Raw genomic sequence first — 24,323 nt, forward strand, 5'->3', positions numbered from 1 at the left:
AATGTATAATTATGCATCATAAAAGTATCAACTCTGATATGACACTGTGTTGTTTCCCACTCATTTTCATTTATCAACACCTTAAAGCACTAAATCCTTGTATGCAAAGCAACAGGAAATGTACAAATGTACCCATTCCTCTGTTGTTGTGTAACTTTCAAACAGCTAAATACAGTCTAAAATAAAAAAGTCTGTAAGGCTTACATGGCTTGTGAGGTACTGTATTACCATGGTCAACAGTCAACGAGAGGGTTAAATGCAGCCAGAGGAGCCGGTCTCTCTGACTTGTGAATACAGGAAAACTTGCAATGTTACTGTATTTTGTGTTGAAGAGTGGCTCAGTGATTATAGCAGAATAGACCAAGGCATAACTTAATTCTGTTAACTAAACCTTCACTATATCCTGACAGCAGTACACGAGACAGATAATCAGGTTCCTCTGGCTCCTCCTGGTGCTCCAAACGGCATTTGCAAAAATGCTGAATGAATGAAAACAATCAGAGTCAGGAAAGATAGTTGAGTCTCATTCCCAGGTTGTCAAATACCAATACTGGGAATGAGACTCAACAATCAGCTATCTTCCAGCCACCAACCCAATGTGTCTTCATATATTTCCTATTTTTATAAGTTACCTACTGCAGCTTTAAATGCATAACACCTCTTATCCAGCAAAAAATATTTCCATTTGTTTTATGTGGCAAGAGTTTGACAGTATATATAGAGGTCTGACAGTCAGCGTGATTTCTGTTGCCATCCCGGTACAATAAACTTTATTTTGAAGTGTGCGACCGGAAGTCTTAGGTTTCAGGTTTCAGTCTCTGGCTCTTGATGTTGGGGCGGTAAAGATTAGGCGAAAAGTGTCGATGCATCAACGATAGAGGCATTCTCAGGATATCCAAAGAGGGAAGTACAGCCTGGTAGCTGGCGGAACACAAAGCCTGAACAATGGCGCTTAAACGGTGTCATTCGCGATTTAAACTGTTTGGTGTGAACCACCCTGAAAAGTGGTATGACCTTTCTTTTAACCAAGACAAAGTTAGCAGCTCTGCGCCGACCATTACCCCACTGACCTCGCCGGGTTTGACAGCAGACACATCCCCGAGAGTCCGCTGTATCATCCCTGCACCTTTTAACAGCAGGACAAAACCTCATGGACTGAAGCTCGTCCACCTTCCTGTAGTGACACACATATCCGCCAGAGGTAACGTCTTATTATCTCTTAACTAATAACCTAAAGTTAAATAACTCTGTTTTAAACCCGTTTATGAACTATAATAGACCTAGTATGTGCATTGAAAGCTGTCCTTTAAAATCCCCCACCGATACTTTTAAGTTCCAGTCTATAGTTAGGATAAAATGTAGACTGTCACCTGTCACCTGTCGAATATCAAAATAAAAGCACCAGTATGCAGTGATTGCATTAACTACTACCCTCTGCATTCCTAGCTCTCTGTAACCCTCTGTTCAGTGTTTATAAACCCAGTCCCTGATGAGAAGTGTTTGCAATAGAAACCTTTGCCCGCATCCCACAATGTATTTACATAATACGCCTATTTTTCCAGGAGTGTCTCAGTTTTATTGTTGTGTTTTTGAATATGGATGTTTTTTAAAGTTAACTAGCTATATAGGATGGGTGTTATTGCTGAAATGAACATCATTTTGATATTGTGATTAGTTCCCCAGACAGTTTTTCTCCTTTGAATTGCTCAGGAACTTTACTAAGACAAGTCAAAGTCATTGATTATGTTGGGATTGTAAGTAAATAAGTGACTTTATGTTGGAAACAATAGAATAGCATAATATAGGAGTAAATGAATTCCTGTAATATGCCTGACAAAGGTCAATGACTGAGACTCTTACTGTATCTGCAATCAACTCATATATAAGTGTTTATGAATATCCAAAATATCAAAGGAAATTGCTCATTTTAAGTAAATGTCTGATCATAGCTCAATGCAATATGTACGGTTTGAAAGAGTAAAGTATTTGAGTACAGTGTAAAATCTGTAACAGTAAGAAGCATGTGAGAAAATGTCTCATGATACTGTAAAATGTTTACACTTAATACAATATACATTATATTAACATTTTTACTTGGGGTTGTTATTAATGCGTGCATATATAAGGCGTAACTTTACAAATATATTATTGTATAAGCATATGTAGAGAATGTACCATTTACATTAAATTCTGTCTCTTAACAAAAACCTGAAGACAGAAGTTACATATATACAGAAGAATGATTAGTATTAATATATGCAATATTGCAAAAAAAGAAAGGAAGGGGAAAATAACAGCTCTACAGTTCCAAGTAATGTTTAATTTTGTGGATAATCACTTCCATCTTTTTATTGATTTTAGGGCTGAGTACCTCCATGAAAGCCTTCCAGTATGATCTGAAACCAGGTGGACCCAGGTCTGAGGGCGGGAAGCTGTTTTTTGATACACATGCGGTGGTACGACTCTTTGAGGATAATGGTTTGCCTTCTTTTGTTACTTCAAAAGAAATTTAAAAATATTACTTTACTTCTTTGTTAATAAGAAGCTGTTGATTTTATTGAATTAATGTTAATAATGTTTTCCGTTAACAGGCTTCAGTACTCAGCAAGCTGAGGTGTTGGTTAAAATACTGGTGAGAATGACAAACTCTAACATGGAGGTCATCTATAGTGACATGGTTACCAAAGTGCAGCAGGTGAGACTCTAAAACTCTTTGTTTCTTTAGCCTTTTTTGTGTCCAGATGAGTTCTTCTTTTTAACGTTTGTATTAATTGTGTGATTCTGGCAGGAGATCATGTTGCAGCGTGTGATGTCTCAAATAGCATCTGTAAAGAAGGACATGATCATCCTTGAGAAGAGCGAGTTCTCCACTTTACTGGCAGAGAATGAGGTTAGTGTGTTTATCTACACGCTGTTCCCCAAATGACAATTGCGACCTCAGTAGTCTCTGAATTCACCTCCATGTTGTTCTGTTTTTGATTCATATGACTGAAGATTTTAAATATTTTAACATTTCTCCCAGAAACTCAAGATCCAGTTGTTGCAGCTCAAGGTCCAACTGGCTGTAAGTGGTTATTCTGATTTATGCAAATCAGTTTATGTCCAAGTTTTATGGTAAAATTGATATTGCATTTGTTTTTGTATTAACTGGGAGTTTTGTTGTGACTTCTGTATTTCCTTTGCAGGATATCATGAATAAAGTGCGCTCAGACAATATTTTGGACTTGAATTTGGAAAAAAGCCGGGTAAAAGAATTGGTAAGTGTTTGAGTAAACTAGATTAGTGCTTGGAGATCTGTCGACTGCACTTTCAATTTAGTCTTTTTTTCTTCTTGACTTAGATTTGCTTAAAATTACAGATGACTTAATTGTTGAAACATTATGTTTCAGGGAAGGAGGAATGATGGAATCCTAGTCCCAAATTCTTCCCAAGCAGATCAGTGATGTTTTTATTGACAGGTCGGACAGAGAGACGCAGACTAAATAAAGGTTTTCTACTGTCATTAGAAAGCTATTGGGGTATACTGCATAAATCGTGAACCTGACAGGTCATGCCTTGTATTTCTTTTCTAAAGAAAACATTATTTATCATTTTCAGAAAGCAGAGCATGAGAAGAAGCTTCTAGAAACACGAAACGACATCATGGAAATGGTTTGTATATATGCAATACATCTACAGTACGTGTTTCCTATCTCACCACATCTATTATTTACTTCATAATAATCTACATCTAATGACTAAATATAAAATGGCAGCAACAATCACAGGACTGACAATGATACAGTAGATACAGTTGTGTTCTTTTAGATGAACATGCTTATACCTTATACTGCAAAACACAGCACACTATTCCTTACATTCATTGTTGCTTTATTAAAGTACAAAAAGAAGCATAAAAAAGGCACCAGTGGTAAATTTCTATTAATGACTCTCACTGATTACTGGCCATAAAAGATTTTGCACTCTGTTATAAATATGTGGTGGGTCTTTGATAAGGCTTTAATGCCTTTGTCTAATTGCCTTTTTTACAGACTGCAGAACATGATCGTTATTTAACTCAGACCAACATGAAGATAGACACTGAAGTGGCTGGTTTGAAAACCATGTTAGAGTCTCATAAGCTGGATACTATAAAATACCTTGCAGGTAGGACATGCACACTTGTGCGTTGTTGTTATGTAGAATTAATTGCCTTGAGAATTCAAATATATACTTTGTAATGTCAGTTGTTCAGAGTCTTTATTTTAGTTGGGAAGAAACAGTTTTTAAGAGGATGTGTAACCCTCACAGGAGCCACAAAGGAACAAGGCAACATGGTTCCCATCATACATGTTAGATACATTAGATATATTAGTTATACTCATATTATTATTATTACATCTTATTCATAGTGGTACAACTGGTGCAATGTGAAAATTAAAGCATCATTCACTTAAAACTTTAAAATGCTAATTTTGAGTTAGTTTAAACTTTAATTGTGGGAAAATTAGATTTTCTGCTGTTCAAAAGTAGTTGTTTAACAGTTGGCAGAATACAAATGAAGTAAATTAAAGTCTGTCTGAAGCCAGTGACTGACCTCCTCTGATCTTTTCTCTTTTAGGGTCAGTGTTCACCTGTCTCACTGTGGTCTTGGGTTTCTATCGTATTTGGATGTAAGCAGGGCTATGATTATGATGTTCATATAACCCCTGGTAACACCTGGTAGCACTTTGAACATCCTCTGAATCTAACAACAGTCAAAGACCAAACATCTTTAATGTTGGAAACTTTGCATTTATTGTTTTTATAAAGAAAGACATTTTGACTGTTAAATGATGTAACCCTCTCAGGACTGATGCCAATCATTTTTTAGCTGCTATCGTTATTTTCTAGCTGCCACAAATATAGCTAATAAATGTACTTATTAAATGTTTTGGACAGTCCAGTTTTATTCAGATGGGAATTTACTGTCCCCTAAAGAAACACTCAATATAAAAATGTATTTATTTTGTATGTGTATATTTGAAGCGGCAGATACTGGAGAGAAGATCAAAGGGGGGTCAGTGTGATGCCACTATATTATCACAGATGTAACTTGTATCTATCGTTCTGCTTTGTTGTTTCCCAAATGTTTTAACAGGATTGAATCACTGATGTTATTTTAATAAATTTAATTGCGCACCAATGTAAACTTTGTGCGAAACAAATGAAGTGTCCCTTGGTATGGATGATTTTGTGCAGGGCTATATTTGATGGTATTGTTGTTGGGAACTGGTCATGGTCATGTCAATATGCTTAACTTAATTGTTGATTTACAGTATATCCAGGGTTGCGAAATACATTGATAATTACAACATGTGACTTATATGTGCATCACAACTCAGTGATCTGGAAATGTGAGTTAGTTTTTGATGATGTCATGGGGGAGTAGAGGAAAAATATGAGTTGTCTTGGGGTAAATAATGCCAGGAACAGCCCCCAAGGCACGTCCCTCAAGCGGCTTTTATTTTGAAAAACCTTTGAAGTGTTTGTCCTAGTAACACAATATTACGCTGAAGAATCTGACATCATGAAAAATTCAAATTCATCCTTTAATTAATTACGTAAGAGTGACAGGAGTAATAGAAATAATTTAGTCTTTTGTTTTATCCTGTTAAATTTAGTTTTCCTGCTACCCTACTGCTCCACACTCCAGTAGGTGGCGGTAATGCACCGATAAGCTGGTTTGCCAACCTCAATTAAACCCAAAGAAGAAGAGTAGTGGTCAGCGGTACTGTACTAAAGTGTGCTGTACCGCTTACACGTGTGTAACTGTCAGAGGAGCGATTATCCGCCAACAACTTGTCCCATGACACTGAACCGTAAGTTTACCTGTTTGTGCCAATGCAAGAATAAAACGATATAAGCTGTAAATGGTATTCTGTAACAATGACTCAGGTTTCTAAACCTCTGGAGTCAAATCAGCTAGCGGCTAAGCTAGGAGACGTAACCATGGTGGTACATGTTGAAACCATGTGTGATAATATCTCGTAATAAAATACCACAACTTTTAACCTCCAATGTAATCAAGTGATTGGCTTCACTACATATTGTCGCTTCAGACAGTCATGAATGTGACACTATTCCCTGTTGTCTGAGTTGGTTGATAAAAATACTTCACGTTAGTTCAGTCAGTGGTATTTTAACTCTTTAGGGATGTCAGATGTTATATTTCCATCAGCCTGGGTGCTTACCTGTCACCAGCTGATGTGCTGAATAAATATAGTTTATGGTGTTTGTTTCAGGCACTGTTGAGTGTTTCCTATGCAGCCATGGCTGATGCATTCAGCAGCAGCTCGGAAACGGTAATTCAGCGTGTGGTGGAAGTATCAGTGAAGACAAACACCCCTCTGGACAAACTGGAAGAGTTGTATCAGATTAAGAGCACCTGCGACTTCATCAGTGAGCGTCATTTTGAAAAGGTGAGGAGCACATTATTTTTACTGTTAGTCTTTGAACATATCAGTCCATTGGTACACAGGAGGACGGAAGAACAACACAGTTCTTGTTCAAGAGCTCTTTGGTTAGCTGTTCAGTAAAGTTAGATGCAGGAATGTCAGATTGATGTTTGAGAAGTGTATTTGTCTGAAATGTTCACAGGTTGCTCTGCAGTTTCCTGATGAGCTGCTGGTGGATTCAGTGGCAGTAGCAGTGGCGATTGAGAGAAACTGTAATGCCAAGACATATATTCTGGGAGACACATCCTATGGAAGGTAACACGCCACGTTTAACTCAGAAAAGTCTTACTTGGTTTAATAATGCACACATGCTACATGAATAATGTTTAGTGCTTGCATTCTTCATACAATGTGAGGGGAAGAAGCAGCGTCCAGTGATATATACTGTCAGTGGTCCAGTGGTACCTTTATGGATGTATCTGACGGACACATTTTACAGCCTCTTTCATGCTTTACATGTTCACATTTAGATCCAGGATGTGATATTTTAAATTTAGAATAGGTTTTATAACAGTGGTTTGGACATCGTTTGGCAGTTTCATTTATTTTATTTTGTTGATTTATTTGTCATCAGCATGTGTGATAATATGTGTAAGTACTGTGGCTTGTTGAACTTGAAAATGACCAACTTTTTTATGTTTAAGCATATATTTTTGATTTTTTTCAAGGCTACTACAAAACAGGATGTGTGATGCCTCTTTAATGGACAGCCATGGAGTTGTAATGTTTGTCTACATTCATCATTCTTGTATGATTTCCTTGGAGCAGTTGCTGTGTGGATGAGGTAGCTGCAGAGCATGTCGGAGCCGACTGCATTGTGCACTATGGCAGCGCTTGCCTCAGCCCGTCTAAAAGGCTGCCCCTGATGTACGTCTTTGAGAGAAGGCCGGTGGATCTTGAGAAGTGCGCTTCTGCCTTCAGAGAACTCTACCCTGACACGCAGAGTCACATCATCCTCCTCTATGATGTCAGCTACGTTCACGCCATGAGTAAGATATTCTACAAAGAAAGGAATAGGCCTTTATATATTCATGCGATTATATTAAAATAAAAAGTAAAGGTTTGTTATTGATTTCCTGTCAGTGACTGAATACAACATGTTTTATTTTTTTCAGATGATCTTCTGACACTCCTTTCGCCAGAGTATCCTAACCTCGTCATCTCAGAACTTGTTGTCGAGGGGGAGCAGTGTTACAGTCATGGCTGGATTAAAAGACAACATGATGACACCTGTCTGTCAGAGCAAGACAAAAACCAGGTTATCTGTCAGTTTGGGAGGCAGTTCGCATTGAAAAGCGGTTCAAGCATCATGGATTACAGTATGTTCTACGTAGGCCAAGAGGGAGCAACCCTGAGAAACTTCATGATGACTTGGAATCGCTGCTCGTTTTGTTCTTTTGACCCCATAACAATGATTGGGAGAACTGAGTCAGTGAGTATCAACCGTGCACTGATGAAGCGATATTATGCCATAGAAAGGGCCAAAGATGCCAATGTGGTTGGCATCCTGGTCGGCACGCTCGGGATGGCTGACTACCTCACCATCATCCAGCAGTTGAAGGAGACCATCCGCAGAGCTGGAAAGAAGAGCTATATGTTCGCCATGGGGAAACTGAACGTGCCCAAACTAGCAAACTTTCTTGAAATTGACATTTTTGTGTTAATTGCGTGTCCCGAGAACTCGCTGCTGGACTCAAGTGAGTTCTATAAACCCGTGGTAACGCCGTTTGAGATGGAGGTGGCCTGCAACAAGAAGAGGGAGTGGTCAGAGGAATATGTCACAGACTTTCGACATCTCCTTCCAGGTTAGATTAAAAATGTATTCACATCCGAAATTTATAAATCAACTCTTCTCAACTTTTTTTTATGTTAATGGCTTATATGAAAACTAAAGGTGGGAAAGTTTTTGAAGGGGGAAAATACTCATTTTTATTCCATCCCAAATGTATTTTTCAGCCAGGATTCATTAAAAAAGGAACAAATAGTCGCAAATGATAGCTTTTGTCTGCCCAAGGTTATGTGTTTCAGAGCTTTTTTCTTCCCATCAGTCAACTAGCTTATAGGACCAATATATCCGTTTTGAGAAACACTAAATACATGTGGCTCTTTATATCATAAATATGGTCTATTTACCAAAAAGTTATGTGTCATGTTTTCCTAAATAATAATGTAGTCCTTAGAGATGGCTGGGTTGTGTTTGTCATAGATTTGCAAATGTCTAGTCTCTCCTAATATGGCTACATACATTTTAAATGTTTTAGTAGATTACCATCTTAGTCATGTTTTTCCTTTTTTAACCACTTGTAGTGAAGAGATTTTTACCAACCTGGGACAACATTTAGAGATGTTATGGGCAGGGTCCAAAGGCTATGGCTATTGGCTAATATCCATGGCTATTGCTATGTTTGATTTTTTCCTTTTTATCTCAAACTCGCACCAGGTGGACAGAGTCATGTGCCTTTGGCTGATCAGCAGCAGGAGGACGATGACACCGACGTGTCTTTAATAACAGGAGCTCTGAGAAGCCAGAATCTGTTGATCAGTGAGCCGGCAGAGTCCTCATGTGGCTCTTCTGTGGTCCTCAGGAATCAGACGCTGACTGTAGCTAACTCAGCTGGTAGGTTAAATATAAGACACTGTTTGCTTTTCATTTCCAAACATCCATACGTTTATTGTAGAATTTTGCATTTTTCTCATAACAACAAAGACCTACTTCAGTTGTTACAGTCTGGCAAAAAAAAAAAACTTTGTATTACACTACACATTTATGCTTTTCTCTTTTCAGCATCTTTCCTGGCAGAACGAAGCTGGCGTGGCTTAGAGCAGAAGTTGGGAGAGACGCCTGTGGTAAAGGCAGGAAAGGGCAGGAGAGGCATAGCTATTGCCTATGAAGAGGAAGGAACGTCTTCATGATAATTTACCAGTAATTCACAGGACTCCAATAGAGTATTTTATCATGTCTGCCTTCAGTTACAGGTATTAAAAGTATATTGCTTGTATTTGCTAAAATCACAGAATATTACCAATCATTTTGTCCAAACATTACAACTTGTCCACTTTTACAATCATATTGGTAAAGAATATATGGGCCCTGATTATTCACATTTAATTGATTATAAAATGGTTTAGGTAGTGGATACCTGACCACTTCTCTGCTTTGGTCACTTCATTGTATTACTGGCTTTAGTATCTTTTCTTTTACTGGTCATTGACAGGAACTTCTTCCACAAAGGATGCAGGAAATATACCAGTATTCCCATTGCATTGCCCCTCCAACCAATCCTGGTTAACTAAAGAAGAAGAAATTATGAATTAGAATCATATTTCCTGGACAAATCACAATAATTTAAATATTTGTGATACACTATATGACTAAAATAAGAGTTTCTCACCTCTAGAGAGGAATCTGATTGTATCTCCTTGCTGAAAATTGAGATCCTCTGGATTTGATGACTCATAAGAATGAAGTGCCACGAAGTGAATCTCATCCGCTGGCTTTCCATCAGTTTGCTAAAAACACAAAACGCACACAATCATTTTCTGCTCAACTCCTTTGAGTGTCCTTGAAATCATCTGTCTGTTGTGTAGTGGTGTACTACAGTTGCTACGCTCGACTGCAGGGCCACCATGATCAAGGATCATCATGAAACACATCTGTATGACTGTTTGATGAAGACACTGAAGTGTCGAAATGTTAGTCTGTTTGTATAATTAAAGACTGAAAATCAATCAGTCTGCTCCAGTCCTTTTTTCTGTGGAAGATTACTATCTTTGTACTGAGAAGCAACTGATTCAGCTGCATATTGCTGCAAGATGTGCAGAGAACCCTGAAAATAAAATTCTTAGGGAAATCCTATAATACCATTGATCAGGAAGATCCTAAAATAAGCAGGTTCCATATACACACACACATAAATATTGGTGTCATCCCAATACCTGTATTATGAAACTGCAGTATCACCCATTATAACTATTTTGTGAGGCCACATTACACAGCAACAGATCCACTTACCTCTTTGGTCTTACACCACAAGGTGATACGCCTGGCACTGGCACAACTCCACACACTCTCCATTTCTGTGTTGGCATTGATTACACTTTCTCCCGTTACCTCAGAGGTTAAACTAAATCAAACAAAAGGGTTGAATTTGGTGCTCTGTCAGTAACACAATATACCAATATAAACTGGATATTTTTTATGTGCAGCGTACCTCAAGGTGATTGCCCTAGAAGGGAGATTCAGTTTCTTACTGATTTTCTCGATCAGTATTGCATAAGGAGACCCAGGTGGTACTGAGACAGCAAAGTTGAATGTGAATCGGACTTTGACAATATATGAATTGTCGTGTGCATCCTGGCATTAATGAAAGAACACATTGGTGGAATTAAATCAAAAGAAAATCCATAAATACTTCACATGTTGACAGGTCCTTTTTGTTAAGAGGTTTATCATATTCATGAGTAGTACTGGAGACATTTTACTCTGCATACCTTGACTTGTGTGTCTCCACTGCTGCTGTTGCTAGGAGTAAGACCTTAAATACATATAAAAGGTTAAGTTATATTGGTCAAATTGTATTTGCAAATACTTTGACTTGTGTTACAGCATTTCTTATGACATGGGTAAAGTTGGTCAAATGCAATGGTATTCAACACCAATCAGAGAACGGTGCCTGTCGTTATTTTAATTAGCTTGAAGTGTTTCAGATAAGTTTACCTTGTTTCCTTTCAGGTCTGGTTGGTGGTTCTCGAGTTGGAGGCTTAGATATTCCCTGGTTAATACAGCCAAATAATGCCATTTAGAATACAGAAAAAATAAGGGAACGTATTACAAAACAAATACCTCATTTTATCAAGTTTCATTTTATTAACTTTAAGTATACTTAGAAAATAAGAAATAAAGTTAGTTCTTTACCTCATTCTGTTTAGAAGCCAAAGAGATCTCCAAACGTTCCAGGTAATTGTAAGGAACAAGTCCCCGCTATGATTTATATGACAATAACGAATACTCTCAGTTGACAGTAACATGATATGAATTCTCTTAACATGAATAATGCTTTCTATGTCAGCTGCAGGTCTTGAGAGATGCACACTGGTATAGAGGTCACAGATGTACAGACTCTGCACATAGTGCTCTTACTCTTTCATTGAAGATCACAGATGCCCAGTTGTCAGCACCCTTCTGCAGCACAAACACAATATTGCCCGGCACTACAGCCAACTCATCACTGGTCTCAGGAACAAACTCAAACAGGACAGTGTGTGGTTCTCCTTCTAAAGCCCTGTGAAGACATGAGACATCCACGTGGCATCAAGAGACCTGCTGGCACTGTGTAATTGTACACTTCTATCCTGCTGTTCTCTTGTTTACATTAACACAGCGATTCAACACAGATTTTTCCTTTTTGGACTTTGTCCACAGACAGAGGGAAAGCCATCATTATCACAAAATCTTACCAAGTATTAGGTAACAAATAATACTTTGACAATGTAACGAGATATAATGTGTGTTTAGAGAAAATCAGGTTTCTACAACATTTACCTTAGAACCTCAGGTTCTTTTGGACGAGTTGGACCATCTTCAACCTGCCAGACAAAAACACAAAGCAGTGTAGTGTTGAAAACGCTTTCAGATGTATTTGCAGCATTGCAGCAATCATCTTATAATTAAGAATTCAGGTTTTGACATAGTAAAGTGATGTATTACATCAAAAGCTTTAGTCATTAATTATGAAGCTTGTGACACACATCAAATGATACATCGTTACCAATACAGGTTGATTGTGGATAATTGAATGCCTCTTTAATTTTTAAAAATCTTCCATATATATTTGATCTAATGTAACATAAGCTAATAATGACACATTGATTTTTTTGTCATCTGATTGTATTGTTTTTTATTGCCAAAGAAGAGCCGATATGTCACCTGTGGCTGTAATGGGGCAAATCCAGAGAATGCATCCTGAGGAACGACGGAGGCAACAACCTGAAGATAACAGAGAAGAAATGTAAGTTAATTATGTAAAATAATTACAGTGTTTTCTCCAGCGTAACCTCAAATGTATTATGTATGAAAAGCAAGTGCTGTATAAAGATGAATCACTGATTAAGTGATTGGCTGACATTTTACTGAGCTTTACTCAGGATTCAGTTTAATGCGGTTCATATCACACTAATGAATAATGTCGTACAAACTGTCACTAAAACAAAGGTGGGTCATCAGATAGTATTACCTTCGCTTTGCCCAGGTAGTCCTTCTTCTCCAGCTCAGCAACATAGTGCTTATTTGGTTTAAAGAGCACTTTTGATGGAAACTCGACCAGTTTGAAAAGTTTCTGTTTCTGTTGGTGAAATTGAATTGCAAAGATAATATTTATCAAGCATTTCTGACAGGAAATAAAATTCTAAATCATTTGCTAATATTGCTAACAGAATTTTGATCAATACCAATGTAAAACAGATAGATATATATGTTTCAAATGCACTGGCTGATTTTTTAAATAATGGTGACTACATGTTAACAGACCAGGGTGGATTGCAGAGCTTTGTCAATGATATTGAGCTTGGCATCTGTCTTGTAATCAAGAGCCTTCACAAGGTTTTCCTGGGCTTTTTCCCAGTGACCCATCTGAGCCTCAGCCAGGGCCATATTGTGGAGAACCTGTGGCAGGAAACATTGATTAGAAGCATGTCACTATTTTAATCCCTCATACAGACGTAATCATTGAAAACAATTCTTTCAATTAGAAAGAAGTGAAAATATGTCAAATTGTACTTAACTCACCAACAGCAACAAATAAAAACAAACAGTTCTTTTTAATTGATTGGTTTTTTAACATCAAATGAATCATTAGAGCAGATTAGAAAGAGTGTTTTCATAATTAATATACTCTACATCTCTAAACTGTAGTCGACAGGATATAGAAGAACAGTAGTATATAAGTAGTATAATAATTTGTAAATAAATTACATAATAAGGAGGCATTACAAAAAAAAGGTGTTTAAATATTTACCTCACATGCATATAATTTGTATCTGAGACCCAGTGCTTTGTAATCTATCAGCTGGTTGCCTCTCAGTGTTTTGAAGGCACGCTGGAAATCAGCTACACTCTCCTCATACCTTTGAATACAAATAATCCAGTTAATTATTGCAATAAATGTTATAAACTGTGCAAATTGTAAAAATATTAGAAGTGATTAGGAGGCAATTTTTATTAGAATAAAAGCTAAGTGTGTCTAGCAAACAGTGTTTTTAAATCACAATGTTAGATATGAATGTGGCCCTTTTAGGTGTGTCTTGCCTCTGCTTTTTGTAAAATGTGATTCCTCTTTGAAAGAAGCCAACAGCCAAATGCTCATCCTTGCGTATGCTGCAATCAAATGCCTGAGAAACATTAGAAAACACAGTAACTTCCTCTAGAAGAAACGAGAAACTGTAAACTCTACTTCTTCTTTCACAGTGACTTGCACTTTCAGAATCCAAAATATCACAGCATTTCATCTCAGTTATCAGCTTTAAACAAGGTTTTACTTTTTGATGAGTAAGATTACAAAATACCATGGATATTTGTGTACAATGTTTTAGTTTGCATTTTACTAATTCAGTTTAGCCATACCTTTTCAGCAGCATCTAGGTCTTGGTTAAGAAGATGGAGACAGCCCATGTCAAAACAGATTTTGGAGTTTGGTTCTTGGATTGACAGGAAAATCCTGAGTGCTTCAGACAGATCTTGTCTGTCAACACAAGTCACAGCTTCGTCCCACTGGCGCAGAGTATCCAGAAAAGACATAGTGGCAGGTTAGGAGTACCCTGAGCTACAGACCAAATTAAGGAAGCTCTTCTGATTTGTACCAGGGAGATCAGGAAGTGTGATGACTGTGTCATTGTTGGTACATTTATATCTGTACCACCACCAGGTTGTAAGACCCAATGGTTGTTGCTTCCCACCCCCATGTGATTATCTGGCATCAATTTCACTTTCCCCCTTTGAAATTAATAATCGTAAATGCATTCATTATTTCCTGAGAGGGACATGATCAGTCTGTTTTTAACAGTTTCATATGAAATACACTTTTTTGACAAGCCTTATATCTGGAGCACCAGGTGAAGTTTTAGTGGAACAGGCCGTCTTTATTGTGCCTTATCTTATCAGCAGTTATCACTATCAGTGCCACGCTTTACACTGCTAAACTACAACTTCCGCTCACTACTTTTAAAAATACATCGTTGGTGAACAACCAATGAAACCATTAGCACATACTATGCACTCTAGCACACACAGTTTTACTTTATACTCTAAAGACACCGAACGATTTCACCAAGTGAGTCTGATGAGCTTTTCGCGTCCAACCCCGCTCACTGTGTTGTGTACCCCAAACTAAATCCTGCTCTTATTTCGAAAGAACAAAGTAATTACGTATTTCCGTCACTCGTCTAGTTTACTTTGCCTTGATGCAGCCGTCGCTAGCTAAACAAACATGGCTCTGATACATTACCAGACAACGGACCTTCATGATACGTAGGCTTATGCGGCGATTAATAAGAAATGTGCCAAATATGAAGCTGTAGATGGCGAGCTGATGTATTATTTAGTTGGTTAGCTTTAGTGTAGCCCTTTTGTGACCGTGTTTACACACTGCTAGCCCTCCAGTGGGCTAATGTAAGCTAGCAAAATGGACCTTGGAACAATGTTGTACAATAATCTGAAGGATGTTACATGGAGCACGACGTCTTTACCATTAGATCAACTCGTCAGTGCTTATAGGATGCCTCAGATTGTCAAGCTGGATAACGGTTAGTAACTTTCTGTCACTGCTAACGCTGGCTAGGTTAAGTTTTCTTTTGCTGACGTTAGTTGCTAAATTGCTAGTTAGCAGCTAATCCGTTTGAAAGACACATTGTTGTTGATTTTTCATCTGATCTCATTCATTTTCAGCAAAATTGTCTCGTTAACATTAAAAAGTTGGTATTTTGGTGGCAATGGTGGGAGTTGCATTCTTTCTGTCGTGCAAATCTCGTCCATTAATGCCCTGTAATGTCTCTGCTGTCACTCTCCAGACATCTGAGTGAAGTTAGTAAAGTAAAAAAACAACTATTGTCATAATAGTATATCATTTGGAGGACAACATATACAGGCATCAGAAGACTGTTGCTGGAAAGTGTGTGTGCACAGCATTATAAAGGGCACAAGGGACGATTGTGGCAGGATGAGTCAAGTTTATTGTAAAGTCAAGGCTGAAAAAACATCTTTGGCCTCAACGTGGGTACAATGAAAGACAAAACAATACAAGATAACACAGTAAAGGTAAATAATGAACCTAGAACAAAACTACATTTAGCAGTGTTATTGAATCAGGGAATTTATTTGATTTATTTACTCTACTACAGATGTTTCCCCCTGGCAACAACACAAGCATGTTGATAATAATCATGGTTACAATTAGAAATTAAACCATTATGAAATACCAGCAATAATTATAATTGTGTGTTTCAATCTTCCCCTTGTGTATTACACTCTGCTAAGCCTCTCCTGCAGAGTTGTGGTTGTGCATTGTTATTTTTAAATGTCAGTGCTTGCTTTTTAGAGAGGTATGGATTAGGGCATTAGTCATTCTCCATGGAGGATAGTGATCGCAGTGTGTTGACTAATCCAGTGCCTTGGCTACAGCCTGTGAAGCTCACTGGTGGTATGAAAAAGAAAACCGTAATAAAAGCATTCCTCAGGATACTTACTTTATTGTTTGGTATAGTCATTGAAAATATGTCTCAGCCATGGGCATTATGAATTCATTTAAATGCTGCCATGATGACCCACATTGTAGACACCACTGTGCGTCTAATCAGGGCAATTAATACAATAAATGTGTCACAACTCCAATTGTTGTTTTGCAAGTGTCATGATGCAATCATTTCAAATTTATACCTACATTTCATAGACCTCGTATGGTGTTTTTTCCTCTTCTGTTCAACTGCCCCTCAAAATCCACTTTAATCTTTTGGAATTTTTGGCTCAAGTGTTACATATTTATATCATATGATGAGGGCTGCATGATGTTTGCTCTTATACCTTAAATTAATCTTATATTTTTCCACCATGATGCAACAGTGACTTAACGTTTTATGTGTTGATGTTATATTTTATTTGTCTATTGCACCTTGCAGTATTATGTTACCTGGATTGTAAGGTCTAATCAGTGTTTTGTTTGTTGTTTTCATTCCTGCAGGTCAGTTGGTTGAAGGGCTCAGAGACAATGACTACCTCTTGATTCATTCCTGCCGTCAGTGGACGACTATTACTGCTCACAGTCTGGAGGAGGGACACTATGTCATTGGGCCCAAAATAGAGATCCCAGTGCACTATGAAGGTGAGCTACCATCTGCAGGATGCTTGATTCTGGATTTGCTTGACATTGTCTTGTGATGATGCATCTCTGTATATGTCAAAACCAAAAAAGTCAGCCGCTTCAGCTGACAACTTTGAATTTGGGGGCTTCCTGAATGATGATCAGAATCTGTGCTGCAACCATAAAAATATACATAAGACATTTTGAGAGGTGTTTTGGTGTATTAATGTTAAAAGATTGTAGGAACAATGTCTACACTTATCTCAAACCTAGTTTTATTGATACTTGAACAGAAAAGTACAACCCATGCTTAACCCTGTCATTTGCATTGACACTGTATGTATTTTCCTATCTTAGGTCAGTTTAAGCTCCTGGAGCAGGACAGAGATGTCAAGGAGCCTGTGCAGTACTTCAACAGCGTGGAGGAGGTGGCCAAAGCATTCCCTGAAAGGGTTTACGTCATGGAAGAAATTACATTCAATGTTAAGGTACATCTAATATGCTGAAGGAATTAGTAGGATTGGTTGGGTATTATGTTGTGTTTTGTGTTATGTTGTCTATTTTTGGACTATCAATATGATGTTATTTACTCAAGAACTCTGACGTCCAACTCTGACATCAGGGGTATTGGATAAATTAAGATTTCCTGTTAAGACTAGAAATCCTCCTAATAAGACTCATAGGGCAGACATATTTAAGTGAATTTGGTATATTTTTAGAAGATTCAGCTCCGTAAAGAAGTTTTAAAAACTACACAATCTGTGTTAAGATAAAGATAGGATATTCCTTTATTGATCCCCTGTCAGAGAAATTCAGGTTTGACACAGCAGCACAGGGGAAATGTGCAAAAAGTAATAAAATAAAAATATTATAAAGATATAATTGAAAATATAAAGACAATATATACACTATATGCAGTATGCAGAAGGGAATATGGTGTGCAAAAATATTTTAAACAGTGTATAACTAGCTGTACATGTGCAATTATTGCAAGGTAATTGTTGGGATCAATTTTCTTTTTGCTCTTCTTCTCAGACCTAACCAGTATGACACTATAATTACATCGATAAGTAATGTTTAGGGATTCAAAACTATATTTTTTTCACTGACAACAACAGAAAAGTTGTGATGCAACAGTTCCTTGTATAAACCAGTGACACAGTCTATACAGAAAGAAACTGTTAATGCGCTAACCTATTGTTTATTGATTTAAATATCTAAATCACAAGGTGTAAATGCTCTCCCTAATGTCATCAGTACTTTCCCATGTGTCATGTGTTTTTACAGATGGCTTCAGGGGAATGCAATGAGGACACTGAAGTTTACAACATTACACTAAGCACCGGTGATGAACTGACGTTAATGGGCCAGGCTGAAATCCTGTACGCCAAGACCTCCAAAGAAAAATCAAGGTTCAACACCATTTTCAAGAAGATTGGGAAGCTGAACTCCATCAGTAAGATCGGTCGAGGCAAGATGCCTTGCTTGATCTGCATGAACCATCGCACCAATGAGAGCATCAGCCTGCCTTTCCAGTGCAAAGGGAGGTTCAGCACCTGTAGTCCACTGGAGCTTCAGATGCAGGACGGTGAACACACCATCAGGAACATTGTGGAGAAAACCCGTCTCCCCGTCAATGTCACAGTACCCAGCAGTCCACCCCGCAACCAGCACGACCTCCACCTCATCCGCGAGGGTCATCGCTACAAATTGGTCAACATTCAAACGAAAACAGTGGTCATGTGCTGCATTCTGCGGAGCAACAAAATTATACCCATCCATTTTCCCTTTCACATGGCCATGCCGAGATTTATTATTCCAGAGGAACTGGTGCAAGGAGAGTTGTGGCTGGATACCATGGTACATCGCTGGTTCTCCTTCTGCCAGGAGCAGTTTGACATAGATGACTATTCTCGTGCTGTCAGGGATGTGCGGACAGACTGGAACGATGATGGTAAGAGTCCGAAGAAAAGCAGTGGGAATGGTAGTTGCAGCGGAGGCAGTGGTGGCAGCAGCAGCAGCTCCAACGGGTGTCCCAACCACATGCAGATTCCCAGCTCTTTAACTTACGCCCGTGATGAACTCACCCAGTCCTTCCACCGACTATCTGTGTGTGTGTATGGCAGCAACCTGCACGGTAACAGTGAGGTCAATTTACAGGGCTGTATGACGCTATGTGGGGATTGGGCTCTTCTGCCCTCTGATAGCGTCCCTTCAGACTCAGGGGAAAGTGAACACTTTTCCCCCGAGCTGTTGGAAAGCACAAACCAACTACCATCCCTCAGCAAGTCGGACGTTCCCTATGAGGAGCTGTGGTTGGATCACTTGAGAGGTCAGATCCCGAAACCTTCAATAAGTGAGGGAATTCGAGGCATGAACAACGGCTGTGGTACGACAGCAGCCCCGTCTTACCCCGTCACTTGCCCTCTTGGTGCAGTAACCAGTTCAGATACGTCTCTTACTCCACCACCGGTCCCACCCAAGTCTGAAGCTGTGAGTATAATCTGTTCGACTTAAAGTTGTGATCCTTAAGATTTCAGTCCTGGTTGATTTGAAAACACCCATGGTTACTGTGGTAACAGCAAGTACGGTTTAATACTACAGCAAACACTCCTTGAGCAGCTGCTTTGTCAGAAATACCACAAGAACATCTGGAGTATCAGTTTACAGTGCAACCAAAAGGAGTTAGCATTGTTTTAATAAAGAAGTCATTCAATAATAGTTTCTATGATTCGTATTTCAACACACATTGAGCCGTTTTCCACAGCAGGGCAGAGTAAAGTTGGTTACCTTGCTGAGTTCTCTTCATTTAACAGCTAACTGTGGCTGTTCCCTCTTATTCCCCTACTCTGGAATCTGATGTAAGGTCACCGTAGCACCAGCCATGGTGGCAAATACAAATCCTGTGGCTGATTCACAATAAAAGTCACCCCTAGTTTTACCAGTTGAAAGCTTTTAATGTGAAGCTGCGGCTATAGGATGTTCCGTTACTACAGCTCGTCGTAAGGAGTAACAGTAAACAGAATGAATGAGCCAAGATTGCACTGGATTTCATGCATTCCTGTGAATCCCTCAGGCCAACTGAGTCCAGTGCTGCAATGGCAGACTCTGCACCAACAATAAAAACTACTATGTAGAAAGATGATTTGTCAATGTAAATACTCGTGACTATTGTAGATAATATAGAGTATCAGACATGCATGCAACAGTCTTCGAAAAAAATGGATGTTTGTTTTGCTGTCAGTTTCAATGTCAGTTCATTTCCTTCCAGGTGAAGGAAGAATGTCGTCTCTTGAATGCCCCACCAATTCCTCCACGAAGTTTAAAACAGATGCCGTCAGTGCCCATCCTGTCTAAGCCACGGCAGCAAGAGACTCGGTCTCCAAGTCCAACCCTCTCTTATTATTCTTCTGGTCTCCACAACATGTAAGAATTGGACCCAATTTGAAATTTATCCTGAGATTTCATAGATCTAGTATCGTAGCTGTAAAATACCAAGTTTTGTTTAAAATGTTACATATTTCTATCATCTGATGAGGTCTGCATGAGGTTTGCTCTTATACCCTAAATTAATCTTATATTTTTCTACCAGTAGTGGAGCATGTGAGCAAGAGGCGGCAGACCCACAAGAGCATGTGTGCTACCCGTGTAATTGGGGTAAGTCCAACAGCACTGAGCCAAATGCTACATTGCCCAGTGGTAGCCTGCCATCAGATGGGATGTCGTCCAGGTTGTCTTGGCCAAACAACTTCAGTGGAGAATCGCACTGCATGGATGAATTCCTGCCAGCCGGCTGTCGAAGCTACTACAGTTACCCCAGAAAGAGATCCCCAAGCACCCCAAAAACCTGTACATCCAGCCTTGTGGACTTTGATGGCCGAGAGCACGCTCACTGCAGTAAGGACTTCAGTTTGCAGAAAGCCTCTCTGAGTCAGTTTTGCACCAAATCTTCAAGTTTCAATTCAGAAATGTACAGAGACAAGCCAATAGAAGAATCCAACACTAAGCAGAGCCTCTCTTGCCCCATCTTACCACCGAGAACACCAAAAACAAATGCCACAAAGACATGCACAGATTTACCCCCAGGATCAATCTGTGACAGTGAGCAGGAAACTTCAAACTGCTCACTTATGCAACACGAGCAGGGCACAAAAGAGATATGTTCAATCTCTAACTCATTAACTCCTAACTGTCCGTCCTTTTCTCCCACTGCACAGTGGCAGCCCCCGTCCAACCTGGCTGGTCTTTCTATTGAAGAGGTGTCCAAATCTCTAAGGTTTATTGGCCTGCCAGACGACATCGTTTCTCTTTTTGTGTCTGAGAAGATTGATGGGAATTTACTTCTGCAGCTCACTGAGGAGATTTTGTCAGAAGACTTCAAGCTAAGCAAACTGCAAGTGAAGAAACTCATGCAGTTCATACATGGATGGAGACCCAAGATATAACTAACAGTATATGACACTAAATCCTGTTATAAAGCATAGAAAGTCATGCCTTCGGTATATATGCTATGCACACCAAGCCACAAAGAGTTTCTTTTTGTATTATATGAATTTATTTCCTTGTTACTATATTGTGGGGAAGATAGTTGGGTAATATCTCCCAGCCAACTTAAAGTCTGGGACTGCTATTAACTAACTGAATGAAATCATTTGGCACTTTCATGAAGACATTTTCGTGTCAGTTACTTAGTACTTTTTCACCCAAAGTCTACTAGTGTTCATGTTGTTACATAAATCCTAATTTAAGCCAACAAATTTAAAAAGCAAACGCTGATAAAACATAACATAATTAAGAGATCTGCTTAATAAGGACATTACTTCTGTTCTTAAAGGGAAATATCACAACATTTCTGCTATTTCCAGGATTTTTAAAGAGCACAAGAACCACAGGATGGACTATAGTATATGCTGCTTATTAACCACATGAAAAAAACCAATGTAAACAACATTTACATTTTATAGTGGATACACAGTTTGAAATTTGGCTGGATTTGGTTTGTGTTTTTATTTTAGTAATAAGCAGCTTAAATCCCAAACATGCAATTATTTAGTTATGCAGATATACAATGTACGCACTGTTTTTAGACTCACCGTTTTTAAGAAGTCAGGGATGTGATAGAGAATGCTGCTGCAAGTGCATTTCTAAACATGAATCAAAACAGTGGATTTAATTCACTACTGTTGAATGAAGTCAAGAGCTGCCTACTGCTAACAGGTATTAAGATATACTTGTGTTCTTCTAAAAATCCACCCAATTGAGTTTCGTTAAGCTTTAAGCTTGGTCTGCAACAGTGAACACTCACTACTTTTCCAAATGGAAATAGCCCATCATGAAACCCTTATCTCTGAGCCTGTGGTATCACACTGATGTACAATTCATTAGAAAATGAATTAGCAAAAGTAAGATGGGGAGCTACGGCATTACTGAATATGACTTGATTTTACAGCTCTAAACAGATAATAAAAGAATTTGATTTTTAAAGACAGGCATGTTGGATAAAAACACAAACATGAGCTTTCAACGTAAACTGAGAAGTAGTTGTCTGTACATCAAGCTGACATCAGGCAAGAGTTGGTTTACTGTCTTATTTTAGAAGATACAGTGTTGCATGCATTTAAACCAACTGGGCTTTGTTGACAGAAATCCCATCTGTGATATTCTACTTTGTGGAACTACACTCGAAAGAGTGAGCCACATCAAATGATCATCACGGTCTCTCATGCAGCAATATGTTATATTTATCATCTCTCCTTACGCAAGGTCTTATTTCTATTTGATGCCTTTTTAATCTTAAGTCGAATGAACTAATTGCTTTACTCTGAAACATCTCTGCTAAAAAATAACTTGAGGTTGTTTATAACTGAAGAACACTGAGGCCTAACAAAACGACGTGCTCCTTACTCTAAAACTAACACGGAAATAACAAACAGAGATAATGGACCATGACGTTCTACATAAAATACAAATTATGCATCATGCACTTTGGTAGATTTCAGCCTAATTAGTTGCAGTTCAGGTCATTAAATATAAACCTATAAAAGATTGTCTATGTAGATACTAAATGCACTACATGCTTTTTCAAAACTAAACTGGTACTTCTCCTTTGTTCTCATTGTATGGTATTGTATGTGTCTCCTAATGCAAGAAACAAGTAAAAGATAGCTTTTCTGCGCCTTAACCCAGAGTCCTTAAAAATATATAATATTTCATTTTGGCTTAACATTTTCATTTAGTTAGCCTCTTTTCTTGAGAATATACTCCAACATAAACGTCTCTATATGAAAATTAGGGAAAGATGTTAAGCGTGTATTTCCCCTCAGACCCAGAGAGGCACGTAAGCTGCAATTGAAAATGATCTGCGAAAATGAAATATTGGTTTATATTGGTACCAAACATTTTATTTTTTCCTACCGACTATCCGATTCAGATTTATTTATGCAGCTATTTAACTCATTTAACATAATGCAAAAATATGCAGCGTAGTTATTGTCAGACTGTTTGTGCGGCTGATATATGAAGGTGCCTCAGCAACAACAGCCTTTCTACAACCCAGGTCTGATCTGTTGGCCAACAGCTGTTTTTTTTCCCCTCTGACACTTTTTGCAGTGGGGTGTTACATATTTTACTTGATATTTTTATTTTTTATGTAAGTGCAAATTTAATGTAATTTTTTAAAGAAGTGATTACTAATGTTGAAATTATTTTTATTGAAAAAAAAAAAAAACGAAGAAAAAGCTTATGTTCAAATTTTTCTGGTTTTTTTTTGGTATTCTGTACAACTTGAGTTCTACTTGGGTTTACAAATCCATGCATTAAAATAACACTTAGTCACGAGTTAAAAAAAATACCTGCAAATCTGTCACACTACATGGACAGTGGCCAAAAAATAATAAGACGCTTGTCCAAGTTTCCAAGATCAAGATGTGCAACTTTGTCACAGTATCCACATTTTATATGGGGAATGACAGGTGACACTATTATTATGTGGTGGTTAATGTCCTATGCAACAGCCATGGCACTGCAAAGAGAATCAGTAAAGGAACAGCAAAAGGCAATGGAGTATTATGTGTATCGGAATTGCCGGAGTGTTCATTTCAGGGGAATAAAAAATTGTGCATGCCAAAATATAATTTTACCTGAATAATTCTGAGATATAAACTGTGAACAACAACTGACCTAGTCCCATGTCTATCAACTCTGGAGCGAAGACTACATGAATTATTGCCATTGTGACACTGCGTTGGAAAGCATCTGGGATAGTATTCAGCAATACTGAAATCTTGAGTTATGGACAGTTGTCTCTTGTTTCCTTATTTTTGATTGTATAATCTATTAAAATGGATTAACAGATGTTCGTGTGTTATTTGTTTAGTCACGCTGCAGTTAAGTACTATTCCTCTGAAATCGGGAATTAAGATTGCACATTTGATCAGTTGCACAGTGTCGTACAAAACCTGGATGATGAAAGGGATCTGTGCTTAAGTAACATACAATGGGT

At 38.3% G+C, this 24,323-nt stretch overlaps 4 protein-coding genes across 7 annotated transcripts; 3 read left to right on the forward strand and 1 right to left on the reverse strand.

Moving 5' to 3' along the window:
* Window positions 1–798: 798 nt before the first annotated feature.
* mcur1 (mitochondrial calcium uniporter regulator 1) lies at window positions 799–5,186 on the forward strand. Of its 3 annotated transcripts, none has more exons than XR_007886051.1 (9): window positions 799–1,201; window positions 2,362–2,478; window positions 2,592–2,695; window positions 2,789–2,890; window positions 3,023–3,064; window positions 3,186–3,257; window positions 3,390–3,488; window positions 3,598–3,651; window positions 4,032–4,116. XR_007886051.1 is itself a non-coding variant. In XM_051410527.1 (9 exons), the coding sequence occupies exons 1-9, from the start codon at window positions 946–948 to the stop codon at window positions 4,654–4,656; spliced, it is 918 nt and encodes a 305-aa protein (XP_051266487.1). In that variant the 5' UTR covers window positions 800–945; the 3' UTR covers window positions 4,657–5,186. The 3 variants fall into 3 exon arrangements, 2 of the variants coding, with proteins under 2 accessions (XP_051266488.1, XP_051266487.1); XM_051410527.1 differs by lacking the exon at window positions 3,390–3,488 and adding an exon at window positions 4,601–5,186 and having other exon boundaries at window positions 800–1,201; window positions 4,032–4,146; XM_051410528.1 differs by lacking the exons at window positions 3,390–3,488; window positions 4,032–4,116 and adding an exon at window positions 4,601–5,186.
* A 528-nt stretch (window positions 5,187–5,714) lies between these two features.
* On the forward strand, window positions 5,715–10,205 carry dph2 (diphthamide biosynthesis 2). Its single transcript, XM_051410526.1, has 7 exons — window positions 5,715–5,840; window positions 6,264–6,440; window positions 6,619–6,731; window positions 7,245–7,465; window positions 7,592–8,281; window positions 8,917–9,093; window positions 9,262–10,205. The coding sequence occupies exons 2-7, from the start codon at window positions 6,291–6,293 to the stop codon at window positions 9,387–9,389; spliced, it is 1,479 nt and encodes a 492-aa protein (XP_051266486.1). The 5' UTR covers window positions 5,715–5,840; window positions 6,264–6,290; the 3' UTR covers window positions 9,390–10,205.
* On the reverse strand, window positions 9,116–14,352 carry ncf2 (neutrophil cytosolic factor 2). The gene is made up of 15 exons (XM_051410525.1): window positions 14,095–14,352; window positions 13,780–13,862; window positions 13,490–13,598; window positions 13,003–13,137; window positions 12,710–12,817; window positions 12,403–12,462; window positions 12,019–12,062; window positions 11,617–11,758; window positions 11,392–11,457; window positions 11,194–11,248; window positions 10,968–11,011; window positions 10,688–10,830; window positions 10,489–10,600; window positions 9,869–9,986; window positions 9,116–9,766 (listed from the first exon to the last, which is right to left on the reverse strand). The coding sequence occupies exons 1-15, from the start codon at window positions 14,266–14,268 to the stop codon at window positions 9,675–9,677; spliced, it is 1,485 nt and encodes a 494-aa protein (XP_051266485.1). The 5' UTR covers window positions 14,269–14,352; the 3' UTR covers window positions 9,116–9,674.
* A 561-nt stretch (window positions 14,353–14,913) lies between these two features.
* Window positions 14,914–24,176, forward strand: garem (GRB2 associated, regulator of MAPK1). Of its 2 annotated transcripts, none has more exons than XM_051410523.1 (6): window positions 14,914–15,272; window positions 16,703–16,843; window positions 17,180–17,310; window positions 18,110–19,315; window positions 20,094–20,248; window positions 20,415–24,176. In XM_051410523.1, exons 1-6 carry the CDS (start codon window positions 15,152–15,154, stop codon window positions 21,265–21,267), a joined length of 2,607 nt encoding a protein of 868 aa, XP_051266483.1. In that variant the 5' UTR covers window positions 14,914–15,151; the 3' UTR covers window positions 21,268–24,176. The 2 variants fall into 2 exon arrangements, with proteins under 2 accessions (XP_051266483.1, XP_051266484.1); XM_051410524.1 differs by lacking the exon at window positions 14,914–15,272 and adding an exon at window positions 15,426–15,783.
* Window positions 24,177–24,323: the final 147 nt, after the last annotated feature.

This window comes from Dicentrarchus labrax, unplaced genomic scaffold (assembly GCF_905237075.1).
Source record: "Dicentrarchus labrax unplaced genomic scaffold, dlabrax2021, whole genome shotgun sequence".
Taxonomy (NCBI): Eukaryota; Metazoa; Chordata; class Actinopteri; family Moronidae; genus Dicentrarchus; species Dicentrarchus labrax.

What these genes read in the sequence shown, in the direction of transcription:
- ncf2 (XM_051410525.1), bottom strand. Translation starts at nt 14,268, where the DNA reads ATGTCTTTTCTGGATACTCTGCGCCAGTGGGACGAAGCTGTGACTTGT. An exon ending in ACAAATTATATGCATGTGAG is followed by an intron (nt 13,138 to 13,489) that starts GTAAATATTTAA and finishes TTCCTGCCACAG; the next exon opens with GTTCTCCACAATATGGCCCT. An exon ending in TGTGGTGTAAGACCAAAGAG is followed by an intron (nt 9,987 to 10,488) that starts GTAAGTGGATCT and finishes TTGTGTTTTTAG; the next exon opens with CAAACTGATGGAAAGCCAGC.
- garem (XM_051410523.1), top strand. Translation starts at nt 15,152, where the DNA reads ATGGACCTTGGAACAATGTTGTACAATAATCTGAAGGATGTTACATGG. An exon ending in AAATTACATTCAATGTTAAG is followed by an intron (nt 17,311 to 18,109) that starts GTACATCTAATA and finishes GTGTTTTTACAG; the next exon opens with ATGGCTTCAGGGGAATGCAA. An exon ending in TCTTCTGGTCTCCACAACAT is followed by an intron (nt 20,249 to 20,414) that starts GTAAGAATTGGA and finishes TTTTTCTACCAG; the next exon opens with TAGTGGAGCATGTGAGCAAG.
- dph2 (XM_051410526.1), top strand. Translation starts at nt 6,291, where the DNA reads ATGGCTGATGCATTCAGCAGCAGCTCGGAAACGGTAATTCAGCGTGTG. An exon ending in GTGAGCGTCATTTTGAAAAG is followed by an intron (nt 6,441 to 6,618) that starts GTGAGGAGCACA and finishes AAATGTTCACAG; the next exon opens with GTTGCTCTGCAGTTTCCTGA. An exon ending in CAGCTACGTTCACGCCATGA is followed by an intron (nt 7,466 to 7,591) that starts GTAAGATATTCT and finishes TATTTTTTTCAG; the next exon opens with ATGATCTTCTGACACTCCTT.
- mcur1 (XM_051410527.1), top strand. Translation starts at nt 946, where the DNA reads ATGGCGCTTAAACGGTGTCATTCGCGATTTAAACTGTTTGGTGTGAAC. An exon ending in ACGACTCTTTGAGGATAATG is followed by an intron (nt 2,479 to 2,591) that starts GTTTGCCTTCTT and finishes TTCCGTTAACAG; the next exon opens with GCTTCAGTACTCAGCAAGCT. An exon ending in TGGTTACCAAAGTGCAGCAG is followed by an intron (nt 2,696 to 2,788) that starts GTGAGACTCTAA and finishes TGATTCTGGCAG; the next exon opens with GAGATCATGTTGCAGCGTGT.